General features: G+C 38.8%; 2 protein-coding genes across 11 annotated transcripts in view; both read left to right on the forward strand.

The window, feature by feature from the left end:
- LSM5 (LSM5 homolog, U6 small nuclear RNA and mRNA degradation associated) overlaps positions 1-14,748 on the forward strand; it is a 591,871-nt gene that overhangs the window by 194,970 nt on the left and 382,153 nt on the right. The gene's annotated exons all lie outside the window — the stretch shown is intronic.
- The window catches only part of PDE1C (phosphodiesterase 1C), a 286,285-nt gene that overhangs the window by 116,833 nt on the left and 154,704 nt on the right, over positions 1-14,748 (forward strand). For 5 of the 9 annotated variants that reach the window (XM_071736080.1, XM_071736086.1, XM_071736079.1 and 2 more), the window contains one exon: positions 512-538. The exons of the other annotated variants lie outside the window; for them this stretch is intronic. In XM_071736080.1, the coding sequence (XP_071592181.1) occupies positions 512-538 (27 nt within the window). The remainder of the gene's footprint in view (positions 1-511; positions 539-14,748) is intronic. 9 annotated transcript variants of the gene reach the window in all.

Consider the following 14,748-nt stretch of genomic DNA (forward strand, 5'->3'; position numbering starts at 1 on the left):
TTGTGGTGTGGTATCTGGGATTTGGTGGAGTGGAGAGTTGACTAAGATCCAGACTCTCTTTTTAGAGCAAGACTGCTGTAAAACCACGGGCCACAACCAATGTGGTTTGGTGCTTTACATTGACGCCTTTCCATCTTATTGGTTTCTTTGCTAGGAGATAAGGCCATACTTATCTGTTGGATGGAGGCAAAAAAACCTACTACTAGTATGCAGAAGTAATTTTCTGACACTTGGACTTCCTATTAAGTCTTTTAGAGCAGTAACTCATCCTTTCTTAGCTGCAGCAACCCTGTCTTACAAGAAGGAACAAAATGTGCTTAAAGGAAAAGACCTTCTTGTATTGAAATTAGTTGCAGCTGCCACTGAAGTTAGCAGAAGGGAATAGCAAGTTGGGGCAATCTCATGACAGAAGTAACTTCACTTAATTGCTCCTGATTTCTGACCCTGTCATTTTCTCCTCCTGACCAGTGGAGCCTTCTTATCTCAGTTGTATTTTGTTCTTTTCCTGCAGGAGAAAATACAAGAAAACATCACAGAGGTAAGAGTAAATCGCAGACGACTGGAAGGTATTTGTGAGTCATCTGTCTCTTTTTGTTAGGGGGTTTGAAGGAGGATTTTCCTTTTACCAGATTGGTTTTGTTCCCAGGGAAATGCCATTCTTTAATTGTTTTGCTGTTTAAAGGTTCATCTTGTGCTGCTGTTCCAAATCCCCTCTGCTGCTAGTGGTAGTCCTCCTCTCTGACATCAGTGGTAATATTCTCCCTGAGTATGGACAGAAATATTTATCCTTGAAGGTCAAACACTAATAAACATCACTCTTTTCGTTTTGCAAGATCTGCTGGTTCTGACTCGAATCACTTACTCATGCTGTAATAACAAAATGGATTGTGGGCTTGTAGTGTTGCTAATAATCTGTGCCTTTGCAGGAGACTGAAGGAAAACAGGGATCCTGTTGATTAACAGGCCCTATTACAGCTACCTGATCTTGCTGCCTCCTTGCAGGAGGGAGGTCCAGTGAGGGTCTTTGACAGATAAATTTTTCTTTCTTTGGAGTCACTGTGCTTGGTTGCTTCTTTGAAGCACAAAGTTGTGGGTTTTTTTAAACTGAGCTGACTCCCCTTGCGCTGCCTGTGGAGTATTAATTGGTGACTTTATTGCATGGTGTGCTGAGCATCTTTAGTTCATGTTGACTTTAACTGGATTTCAGACTCCTGCAGAGTGCTTCCTAAAGACTAAATCCTACATCTCTACTGAATGTGCCCTTTAATGTTATGTGATGACGGAGGGAGCTTGCAGATAAGCCAATGTGATGATGTGATGGGCTAAGACATCACAGCCACCCCTCCTGTTTGTTATCAGTCTGCTGAAGATGATCACTCCAACCCAGCATCGGCAGGACAACACTAAGTGTGTGCTCATGTGTCACAGCCACAAAAGACTGAAGTGTGGTGGATTGAGTCCCAGATGAGGTGGGCTTGAGCTATGATAGTTTAGTGGAAACTACTGATTTGGAGATTTCTGTGCTGTACTAAGGCAGTGGGCATTGGACAGTGTGAGACACAGGAACAAGGAGAAGGTAAATGTGCTCTCAGTTGTTTTCCTAAATGTGGAGCTGACACTATAGTTCAGTTTGCTCCTCTATTTCCGCCCCCCCTATTTCCATTGCTGCAGCCATGACTGTTAATTAATTATGTACACATCTGGCCAGAGGTCTTCAGTTGCTGCAATAGATGAAGTGTGTTAAAAGCTCCTACAACACAAATACACAGTCCTATCAATGACATGGAGGGAATTTATTATGTCAGTCTGCCTAAGCATGCCATTACAGGATTAAGTTTTGTTCCCTAGGGGATTTTGAACTTTCTTTTCTCTTGCCCCCTGGCTGCTGGTGTGTGCCCTTGTGCCAGCTGGGCAGATGGGCTTCATGGCCCTCTCGTGTCTGAACAGCTGATGTGAGTGAGCTCTGTGGCAGGAAGAGGCTGCACCAGGGACTGGTGCACAGCAATTGCTGAGCAGCTACTGGTGGTAACCTTGGTCAGTGGGTGCTGGCTGCCATCCAGAGTGTAGCTGCTGAGGCTCCCAGTGACCCTTTGCCAGCACCTAGGGCAAATTAGCTGGCTAGTGAGCTTCCAACTTGAATTTGCCACCTGCTGTGTGATTGAGGTATGATGCTAAACGGGAAGTGGCACATGTTGCCATCAGATGTGGAAGTGCAAAGTCCAGCAATGGAAGTGGTGGGACAGAAGTTCATTTAAAGGCTGGTTTTAAGTAGCAGCTCTGTTGACTTGGTATTTGTAACAATGAACGTAAGCTGATGACTTGGTTGAAGTCTCCACCTTGGTTTCCCATGTTCATCTGTTGTCAAGTTTTCTTTTTTCTTTTGTTATGTTTTTTCAAAATGATCTTGTCAATTCCTATGTCACTGGGTGCTGAAGAGTGACTGGCAGCTGAACATAAACAATCTTTTGCTTGCTTTTCCATCTTCTTCTCTTTATCTTTGGGGAGTGTTACCACATAAGAATGCCTGGGTGACAGTGAGCATCACTTAGTGATGTAGGAGAAACACTGCTGTCCTCTGTACCTTGCCATATAAAAAAAGAAGATAAGGTACATGCAGGAAAACTTCAGAGAGTCAGAGGAAAATCTGAGCCATTCTAAAATTGTAATTGGAAGTGACAGACACTGAGTCTTGCACTGATAATTCTGTTAACTGAGTTGACTCAAATGCTTTTGTAACAATAATACATTGTTATAATTTTCCTCATAAACTTGGAAGTTTCACAACTGTCTAGACAACCTTAATTTCATTAGTCCCAGCCTAGTAATTGCATCTGGATTGCTGAGCTGTGATGTAAATTAATCACAGCAATATCAGAAAAACAGGATATTTAATCAGAACTTGGGTCTTTTAGAATTCTCCTGTTTAGTTCCCCTTGGGTAAGTTAGTGGTTAAATTAATTAAATAGCTTGTTATATCATGACTGGAGAGGTAGTCAGCAAGAGGGAGAACTAGCCAGGAAGTCAAGCTCTCTTGAACTTTTAGGTCCTGGGTTGGTTTTGCTTTTTCTGGAGCACCTGAGACCTTTGTCATGTTTGATTTGACTGTTGAGTGTCCCAGTTGTCCTGAAGACAGCCAAGGTGTTGGCTGTCCCTTGTTTCCTGGGAGACTCTCAGCATCTACAGCTCCCTAGGAGATTAAAAGGGAAATGAGCCTCTCAAGTAGCCCTTGGCAGTCCCTTCCTAGATTAGGTTTGTCTGCTTGGGTGGCATTCAGCTAGTAAAAAGAGTCCTGGTATTTTTTTCTGTCTGTCACAAATGGACAGTACCTGTTAGTGCTATACGTGAAGTAGAAAGCAGAAAAGGAAATGTAACCCAAGTGCCTTTGAAATATGGCTGTGACCCTGAAAGAAGTCTCCTGACGGGCTCTGCCAGATACTAATGTGATTTCTGTAAGAAAAATTTGTACTCTGATTAAAAAAGGTTGGCATCTGATACAAACCACATGTCCGGAACACCAAACATTCAAACCTTCTCTAATTTTAATAAGTGTTTTTTTTCTGCTTGAGATGATCGGGCAGGAAACTCGTAAGCAGAGATCATCTTTTCCATTGTTTTCTTACACTTTCCTATTCTTTATCATCGGTGTCTGTGATATTCAATTCTAGTATGATCCAGCATTTAGTTAATATACTCTTGAAGGAGGATGTGAATGGGAGCATGCTCTTCCTTAAAAAAAAAAAAAAAAAAAAAAAAAAAAAGTGACATATTCATATTCTAGTGCAGCACAAGAGATGTATGTACAAATGGTGTTACATCCAAAATGTGGCAAAGTGTATTTTTTTTCCAACTTCAGTTTATTGTAATCTTCAGAGTTATTCATTGTGATGCCTCTTTAGATTGGATTAGTTAATCTGCTGTCTCTTTTGGCTAATGTCAAAATGCAGGTAAGCAGAGCCTTGCAAGTATCATCCTAGGTAATCTTTAGGTTAGGCATTTACTCAGGACCAGATCCTGTAAAGAAAACTGTGCTGGGATTAACCTTGTCCTTTAGTGCTGTTAGGACATCCTAAAGACGTCTTCACTGGAATGAAGCATCAGTTCTCTCTCAAAGCTGCTTCTCTGAATAAGGGCATTTTATAATGGTAGTAGTTGTCACTGACACTGATAGAATTATGTAGACTCAAGAGGACTTCCAGAGGTCATTTCTTCCAGTTCTGTTGTTGAGGACATCACTATGGCCCTGATTAACTCTTGGCATTCATAAATTTACTTAATTTGACAATATGCTTATCCCTTAGTTCTGATAACATTTCATTTCCCCAGCTTATCTATTGACTTGGCAAGGTTATCTTAATTACAAATAATAAAAATAACTAATTCCTTAAGCTGTGCAATTCTAGTGTGTGTGTAATTATAGTACTGCTTAGCTCAAGTTTCTCTTCACATATATAATATCTAAGCAACTCCAGCAATATAGGATGCCTTAAATGTTGCTATTCTAATCAGCAGCACACACACACACACAATACACGACTTGATGTGTCAAAATTCTTTGTTATAAAATGGTCCTCTGGTTGCTGAGACCTCCTTGGCTTCCTGTAACTTTTTGAATCTCTGCATTTCAGGGGAACTGATGTTAAATTTTCAATTCAAGAGCAATTTTGCAAATAGAGATCTGCTGACTTCTTTATATAATATTACAAGTGGAGATGGTTCTGTTAAAATTAGTGAGCACTTAATTTTGGTAAGAAAAGTATTGATTTCTTGAGTTCTCTGTATTCAGTGCACTGCAGAATCATAGCTTGCTTTGGGAAAAAATGAAAAATGCTCATATAAGTAAAGATTTATGTAATCTGTATATGAAGGGGCAAATTAAAATGCCATTGGCAACTTTAATTTGGTATTTCGGCACTTTCTGGGTGCTTGATTTTGTAACCTAAGTGATCTTCAAGTGTATTTTAACTTCAGTCAGATACTGATAACATTACACAGCTCTGAAAAAGAGGCTACAGTTCAAGTTAACAAAACTAGATGGAGTTTGTGCTTTAATTCACTGAGGAAGTTTAAATTACTTGGCTGCATGTAAGGAAAGTTCATGTTGAGAGGAAGAAACCTACCTCCTAGAAAATCACAGCTTTTTTTCATCTAACACTTTCTATAAGAGGAAAAGTTGAGAAATGACAGAGGCATTTAGTACCATCCTGCTTTGTCTTCCTATTTACCTCAGTCTGAGAGCTAGAAAATGTAGTGAGATGGGACTCCATACAGACAAACAGTTTGTGGGGGTTTTTTTCCTGCTTTTGAAATCTTGCTCATTTTAATTACCCCAAAAGTAGGCAGCCATTTCCTAGCATGATGGCTCTGGTAGAGGATGGTCTAAGTTTTGTATTCCTGACATGAATAATGCAATTTACCTTTATTCAGAGCAGAAGTAATTTCAAAATTATTATGAAACATGATGAAACAGTGACCAAATCTTTCCCTCTGATAAGTGTATACCTATTTTTAAGCCAAAATGAATTACATATCTTGCTGAATAACTATCAATAAGTACTAATCCTTAATGATTAGTGACTATTAAAATATTTAATATATTGAGCATACTTTTTCAGCTGATCTACAATACCTAATATATTGCTGGTTTTGCAGAATTTATTCTAACAATTACACATATTACTTGATAAGGAATGGACTTTGCCAGATGGAAAAGGAAAAAGTAGTTTATGCTACTCAAATACTGTAATGACAAGTCTTCTTACCTGTCAGAAGAAAGTTATGTTCAGGTTTTCCCAAAATGTGTTCATGTTTAGATGAAATTCAGCCATAAACTTTGTTATAATTTCAGCAGAACTGATGATACTCCTCTGGACTACTTTTACTGGTTTTAAAAATGAAATGGTTGCATCATGTAGATTCATATTTTACAGATGCTGTATCTGTCAGTTTCTTAGAAGTTATCTGTAGCCCCTAGATTTGCAAGATTCATTCCTTTTCTTGCTAGAGTAAGGTTGATGTGGGGTGAAAATTATGTTAAAAATGGTAGATATCAATGAAGATAAACTAGTATCAAACTTTGGTATCAGATACTCAAAGAAAGATGACTTTGTGAAGTATAGGTGCTTTTTAAACAAAAATTCTTGCTGTCCAACACATATTCCTGACTCAAATCCTAGAGAGAGGGCAGAGCAGAAGGTGCCTTGTAGCTCCTATTTTTCTAGGCTTTGTTATGAAAACTTTTCTGGAATAAAAGCTGCAGGAGAATAGGTTTTTCACTAGCTGTTTACCCAGCTGATTAACACTCTAAAAAAAGTGATATGGATTATAGATGCCCTCTGGCTTTATGGTATTTTGGCACTTCTGATTCCACTAGTTGGAACCTAAAAAATAGTGCATGAGTGAACCTGGAAAGCTGCATGGAGAGCTTAGAACTCTCCTGTGTCTCCTGACATTTTCCAATTGGATTAATCTGGCTTCCTTCAGTGACTTCCAGTCTTCTTCACAGTGACTAAACTGAAGTGGCCTGCTTTTTTCTTTGGGGTTTTGCAGGTTTCATTCTTTACAAGCATGGAATATAATTCTGCTTGTGGGTGCACAGGTACCAGTAGGTATTCATTTCCATTTTAGTTAATTTGAGATCCTTTACTGAAGCACATTTGGAGAATTAGATAAGGACTTGGAAAGAGGATGTAAGAGGGAGTTCTTCTCCCATGATTTACATATAATTTGTATAAGAAGGACAATGAAACTTAGTGAAAAATTGAATTAAGCCCTGAGTTATTGCCTATTAGACATGATTTTTCTGTAAAATACTCTTGATTTTTCTTTTTCTTTTTTTTTTTCTTTTTTTTTTTTTTTGCCACTGTGAAGTGAATTACTCAGATTCATTGCATGCAACCCAGTGATACTGACAAAATGTTGATGGTCATGTTGTTCGCATACGAGGGAGGAAGCCAAGGGGGTTGCTGCTTATACTACCTCTCTATGGATAATCAGATTGTTTATGTCCCAAGTCTGGATAAAACCAGTTTATGCTGCTATCAAGAAACCTTTTTTTTTTTGTTGGAGCTTAGTGTAATCGTTAGCAAATGCAGAAGCTGCTCTATAGAAGTCCTCTTTTTGTTATTTTCTTATTTGCACTGCAATTTCTTGATAGTCTCTCAACATTCACAGGAGATCTGCATAAGTATCGGAAAAAAAAAATTGTCTGGCTTTATTTCCTGAAAATAGGTGTTAACACAAATATTAACACATCTGTCCTTCCTTCCCCAGCTGCCATTTCCCATCTTCTTCATCCCTCTTTCCTAACCGTATGTAAATTTTTCTAACCCACAACATAAGGAGAACAGATGTTAGTGCTGTATCCCGCTGACCCTACACCAACATGAACTACACACAGAAGCACAGTCTTGTCTGTAGAAAAGCTTTCCCTCCAAGGGAAGTCCCAAGAAACAGGTGGGAAGCCATAACATTTGGGACTCCACTGCCACTTGCTGCTCCTAGGCTGTATCATTCTACCCTTTAGTTGAGAATCCAGAAGTTCCTGGGGAATAAACACTAAAAAAAGGAATAAAGTGAAGTAATTTAAATGAATTTTTATTAACTGAATGCTAAATTGTGTCTGGTCAAACCAATAATCTGAACAGCTGCTAAGGAGCTGCCTCCTCTGGACTGGTGCTCCAAGTGGCAGGTAGGTAGACAACTGTTTTTTCCTTCAAGCATTTATAATGTATGAGCTATAGAAACTTCCAGGCAATCTTCATTACATCATGTAATTTAAAAAAGCTGATCATTTAAATTACTCTTAGATGCAGCATTTCCATGACTAATTCAGAACTCTCTTTCTTTAGCTTTGTCTCAAATTCAATTTGAACTGATAATATTTTAATCCCTTTCTGATTTAATAGTCAGACCAAAGGACTACATTTTTTTAAAGGAATAAAGATGAGAGGGAGAGAGGAAAAAAAAATTGTTAGTGACTAACATTATTTTAGCAGTTAATGTGGGAATGAGCTTTTACTTGGAGATCTCCTCTGGGGGAGTCCTGTATAATTGAAGTCCTGTATAAGATTTCAGGCCTTGAAAGTTCTCACCTCCCAGATTTGTGTTTCCATTGCAAATGATGAAGAGGCAATCCTAAGGCATTTTGTTAAAAACCTATCAAATGTAAGGGATGAGGTATTCTTGCAGAGTACATTTACCCCAGGGGAGTATTGGGTACCCCCTGGCAATGTGAGTTTTCTCAAGCCACATTGGAGCCACTAATAAGTCTTACTGAATCTGGGAAAGTTATAAACCTTTTTCCTGATTGCCACATCAGAGAGTCTCTCTGTTTGCTTCCTGTTATTAAGCTCTGTGTTTGCTTTAGTATGTTCTCAGTAGACTATTTGAGTAATATGAATATTTTTTTTTCTCCAACCAGTGCATTTTGTTTGCCCTCTTTTTCTGCCTGTTTTGAGATGATAACTTGGGCATTGCATTTGACCTTAGTTAGATGACAGATGAAGAAGTCCTCCACATCTCCACATCTCCACATCCCTGTCTACATGCATGCTGCACTTTCTATGGGCCAAAGGATTTTTTTGCACATTGAGGTGAAAACATCTACAAAAGTCTCTTGTGAAAACATTGGCAGCTCCTTGCTGAGTTCCATGCCATCTCCATAGGCACAGGAGACTACGGCTACAAATGTATTTTGACAGATTGGCTTCCAAGTGTTAATACCAAAAGTGGAAAATATGCCTTAAGTAGAAGCAGAGAATTTGGGCTTCCATTACGTGTGTGTTGATTTAAAAAAGAATCAGCCATTAATATGCTTAATATGTGTCTCAGTGAGCATGACCAACAAGTTTTTAGAAGCAATTTACTGTAGTTTTTGGCTAGTGTATGTCCTTCCCTCAACCCTATCCACATACTGATAAGTTGGAATAGATACCAACCCTATTACAGAATTTCATGTGTGCTTTTCCAGGGCTTGGAATGTTACAATCTGGTGGATGATGTTAGGCTGTCATCATGAAGAAGAACAATTGTTCTCCTGCTAGAGAGGGGCTTCTCAAGTAGAAGCATCTGGTGGTTACATACTTACCTGCACATACTGTGCTTCAAAAGGGCTTTAAAAATATCTGAGGTGTTTATATTGTGGATTTGTTTGACCCTACTCAGAGATACTCATGTGCCTGATGCATGGAAGTATAAGCAGGTATATGCACAGCAGGTGCATTAGATACTTCACAAGAGCTTCACTGAGCTTCGTAAGACTGAACTCAAGCTTCAAGAATAGAGGTTGGCACAGACAGATTTGGGAAAAATTATCATAGAGAAGTCCTTTGCTTTCTCACAGGATGTAAGGGCAGGACTTTGGACATCTGGGCCTCCAATGTGTGATCAGAAAAGCTTTTTTCTAAGTTCGTGTTTTTTCCAGTACAGCTGCTATTCCTAATCTTCTTTCTGATTCACAGAGTACTTAAACCCACATTCCCTATCACCTAGCTACAACCACACCTTCAGAGAGAAAAAATAACAATTACCTGAATGTAATAGAAGTAGTATAGTTAAATCATGAGTTCCTTTCAAAGTTATTACTCTTAACGTGTACAAATATCTTCTGTGCTCCTGTGTAACACATTCAGATTTAGTGGTGCATGTAATTAAGGTTCATAGGTTTGGAACATTTCTTGACTAACATTTATATAAAACATGTCTTCAGCTCATGTTTAACTATTTTCTTGATTAGGACCAGCAATTTTTAAAAGGGTGAAAAAAAAATCTGTTTTATTGAGCTTATCAGAAGAAATGGTTAATGCAGTGCAGGAAACAGTCTCTGGACTTGCTGATCAGTGCTACACAGTTCTTCTAGGCTTGTAGGCTGTTGTCTCATTACATTGCTTTTCAAGGTCTGGGATGTTAAAAGTAATGATGGAATTATATGTTTCTTGGGTTATTTATTGTTTTGGAAAACTTCGCAGTTAACACTGTTTTTCTTCAATCAGACAAAAGAGTAAAATATAAAAATCTGAGAGGTGCTGGCAACATTTCAAATTAACAAGTTCTGTACATGGAACCCATTTATTCTAATTTCTTTGTGTGCTAAAAGATTGTTTTAAATTCTAGGCCTTTTATCTCCTGTTCCTATCAGATACAATTGGTATAAGCTGGCTATCCAGTAACATTTCAACAAATGCCATACTTAGTGATTACTGACTAAGGACTTCTTATCAAGTTTTTGACTTGCAGTCATGCTCTCTACTGCAGGGGCTGGTGGCATCCACGCTCCAGAACAGCTTAGATTTACATCTCGTGCTTTTGTGAAAGAAGTTGGTAGCATCAGAGCATCTGTTTAAGGCTCTACAAAATGAAACAACGTGTTGGTTCTCATGACAATGTTTAAGGAATGAGCAGGCACAGGAACTAAGCTACTGTTCAACCACTGCTAATCTGTGCTTGTGTGGGTCATGATCTAAGCATAGCAATGAAATAAAAAATTGACTACGAATGCTAAGTGTGTATGGATAACTAAGCAAGTCTGATCTCCCAGGCAGTCAGCCCAGCCTTTTTCCAACAGTAGCTTTGCTTAGAAAATAAAAGTAATACTGTTGTAAAGAATGTGTTGCTCACTCTCTGGAAAGCAAGCAATTTGTCGCTGCTTTTTCTTTAGACTGGCTAAGGAACAGGAGTGGATGTACACCAGCTTTCTTTCAGATTACAGGTGTGATACATATATATATATATATATATCTATATATCTGTTTGGGTTTTTTTTCCCCTGGTAGTACTATAGAAGTTTTCACATGGTGATGACAAATACTTGTGGGAGTTTCTGCACTAATAAACAATGGTGACAACAACTTGCTCTATTTCATGTTATGGCTTCAATTTTAATGACTCATGAGGCACAAAGAACTTGAACACCAATCTGTTTATTGACAGAGCTTAAAGACACAAAGGAATGAAGTGACAGTAGGTATCATTAATCAGCAGCCTTGTTACTATCGTAAGTAAAGCTGCATTTTGACAGCTGTTTTAAAGAAAACTAAAAGCTGGACCAGCTGAATTGAGCTCCACTCCTATCCTAAGTCTTTCCAAGGTGAGGGATCAGAAGGCTGACAAGCACTGCAGCTTCCAGAGGCAAGAGCTTTATCCCCAGAGTCTGGAGGCCTCTGGCCTCTGCACATACAGCCTGGAGGAGAGCGGTGCTTGGAGATCTCTCAGTATCAGGGTCCACAAGGATTGTCACAGCTACCTCACATTGTACCCCTGGAAGTGGTATCAGTGGGGAGATACCAGGATACATGGAACAGATGCATCTGTCCTGTTTTTAAAGTGAGATGTGAATTAGCTTGAGGCCCAACAGTTTCCAACAGGGTGTTCATGTGAGGAAAATCCTAATTATCTGAAGGTTTTTATTCTTTTGGGACCAAACCTGAGGAATTTTGTTGGCAGAAACAGCCTCTCCCAAATCTCTCCAAACTTTCCAAATGACCATCCACAGCACATGTGATTTTAGTTTAGTTTCATTTCACCCAAGCTCTCAATTTGATGGTCTGAACTATGGGAGTGCAGTGTCCCAGTTATTCTGTCTGCAGGACCCTGTGGGCAGGCTGATGCGATGCTTTTTTTTTTGTGTCCTCGAGGAAGGATATGAGACCAGGGGCAACCAACAACAACTCTGACCTTTTTTATCTCTAGAAAGCAATGTTCAGCCTTTGTTTATCAGCGTAGTCTTGACACTGCTCTTATCTGAATTCAGGACTGAAACATCTTGGAAGGAAAATATCATTAAAGCTGGATTTGCTTCATCATCACTTATTCAGTAATATTCACTTGGGATGAATTTAAAGAATAGGTGTAAAGATATTTCTAAATTGCAGTTTTATTATCCTTTAATGCTTCAATTAATACTAACACAATAATAGGAGTTGCACTATAATTAGTCTTTGAGATGGGACTCCTGTCTCATGTGGTTTGGAGCCAATTCAGGGTAGTTAAAAAATGACAGAAGGTGATACAGAATCTCACAGATGTTTCAGACCTGCAGGGTTTTTGTCACATCACTAGCAAAAGCACTGTTCTCTGCCATGTGAAGCTGGAAAGTTGAATTGCTATTATTAATCCAGTGGTGGAAACATGAATGGCTTTGAGAAACCTTGCACATTGTTTACAGACCAGCACATAGAGAGGCTGCAAAAGGTGAGGTAGAGAAAACATGAAAAATTTATCCTTTCCTTCATCTGAAAGGAGATGTTAAAAGTTAGAGAAGCAGAAGCAGGAATAATGTAAACCAAACCATATTCAACTGTCTTTAGACCCAGGGTAGCACTTCAATAGGGCATAACACTGCAATATGTTCTAAGTGGATTAGGGACTTGCTTGGTGAATCAATGGGTAAAGTTCTATGTGCTGAAGAAAATAGTGAAAACGGTAAAAAGACATAACTGGCTTTTTCTGATACAAACTTTTTGATGTCTGCATATATGTCACTGCCCATTCTTTGTAACACTTTTTGTAACAAACTTTGTAAAACTTTGTTATAATAAGAGCAGACCATACCTCATTCACCTGCTTGTTGTTCCAGCTGTTGGTTGAAAGGATGTAGTTAGGTGAGCATGTTTCTCCAAAGCATCGTATGCCCATGGATTCATCAAAACTATTTAATCTGAATTAGGAATGTGCTACCCAGGCATCAGGTTTTATAAGCATATGATGGATTTACCTACTAACATAAAATATTAAGGAAATAATGAACTGACTAGGAAACACAAAAATTTAATATTTTTTATTTCAACTAAAATCATTAATGTTTAGTCCGTTAGTTCTCATCCTATCACAGGCCAACGCTGATAAGAGACTGGCCCCATCTTCTTGAGTCTTTCAATTGCTGTTATATTTGTATCAAGGGAGAACAGAAAGACACCAAATAAAGTTAATTTCAGGGTCTATACTGTTAGGCATTACTCTTCTGTAAGAAAATGTCTAACAAACATTTTGTGTAAGACAGCACTTAAACAGCTGTAACTATATAGTATAGATTTTAAGAAATCTGTATTTAAGTTCAGAAGTGTTTTCCCATCTGAGGAGTACTTTTGTTGACTGAATATAGGTTACTGTTGTTCTTCAGAAATTGAGTTGGCATTCAGCTCACTGAAAAGTAAAAAGCTTGTTGTTTGATCAGAAAAGAAGTAGTTATCACAACTGTTAGGTGCTGGCTGGAGAAGGATTTTGAAGTCTGGAATTGTGTCTTCCAGCTCTGTGGTTTTCCTAAACTAATCCATATCATACCAGCAGTACCAAGCTTTGATTCCTAGTCTAGATAAGAAAAAGATGAAATTAATGCATCATACGCTTTATCTTATTGGGTGTATTTGAAAGTCCTTGAGAGAACTCTCCAGTGGAAGGAGAAACACAGAGTTCTCTTGGCTGGCTAATACCTGGAGACTCAATGTGCACTGTCTGATCCAGTGGTCTAGAAGTTGTTGGCTAAAATACAAGTTTTCATTCTTCTAGCTGGTAGATATTTTATCCCAAAAGATGTATAGCATTGCTATCTGTTTTCTGGTTATTTTGGACATGGATTTCAACACACGGGACTCTTCCAAGCCTAGTGTGAGGCATCACTGGCACTAAATTTTCTGGGAAAGGCAGGAAACTTTCATCTCCAAGGATACTTCTTAGACAACTACAACAATCACCACCTTCTCACGAAGTGCAAGAATGATAAAGCAAATAAGTGAATGTTGATTAAACACTATTCTGGGTAGGAGTGATTCATTTTTAAAAGCTGCTGGTTTTGAAGCAGAGCTTTCAGGAGGAGATCTGTACAGTAGCTAATTGCTCAGGTCTAAATGCAGCTCTGTATCTGTATCAAGGCAGAGAGATCATGCGGCAGTTTCCTCGCATGCCAAGTGTGTGCACAGTGAGAAAGCTTCCAGAGATCATCTGCTCAGAAATAATCTCACTACACATTTACAGTCATCAGTTAAACTAATGGTTGTGACTGAAAATACCATAAAGCTGTTTTGCCTCTTGGTCTTTGAGTAAGTCAACTGTCTTCCTTTACACTGACTGTTTCTAAGCCAGGCTAAAGCACGCTTTGTAGGCAGCACACAGCCTGTTTTGTAGTGTGTGGATGCAGCTCGGTCACTACTCAAAACCTCTAACCAATTAAAATTATCCTTGGTGAGAAACAGAAGAAACCCATGCAAAGACTGTGCCCTATGCAGCATTTTTCCCTTCCCCCTGAGCTACTTACTTGCATGGGACTGCAGCACCTCATTCTGTCACTTACCAAGAACAGCGGTGACGTATTATTTTTCGCAGTACAGATAAAATAATCTCCTTGTGGCAAGTTAGCTTGAATTGTCACTTCATGTTGCCATTTCTGAGACATTTGCTCAGTGTCTGTTTACTGCCTGGGTCTTATCAACACTTCCCAAGCTGTACTGTTTGGAAACCTGAGGCTTGAAGCTTTGCCAGTACTGCTGAATAGTTGCAGTAATATTTTTTATTACCTGCTTTTTGACTTAACATATGCCACAGGCCACATGGAGAGTCTTATAAGGATTCGGTGGTATAATGCCAATATCCCTTCCAAAGTATACAGCTGTAACAAAGGGGAAAAAAACCCCAACTCTGCAACTTGGTAGATTATCAAATAGAGTGGCTGTATAGGTCTTCAAAGGATTGAACAGTTCATCAACTTAAACTTGAAGTGTCCTGAATGGAAATATGTACTTATTTTAAAGTTGCATTGGT

The sequence above is a fragment of the Heliangelus exortis genome, chromosome 2, assembly GCF_036169615.1.
Source record: "Heliangelus exortis chromosome 2, bHelExo1.hap1, whole genome shotgun sequence".
In the NCBI taxonomy this organism is placed as follows: Eukaryota; Metazoa; Chordata; class Aves; order Apodiformes; family Trochilidae; genus Heliangelus; species Heliangelus exortis.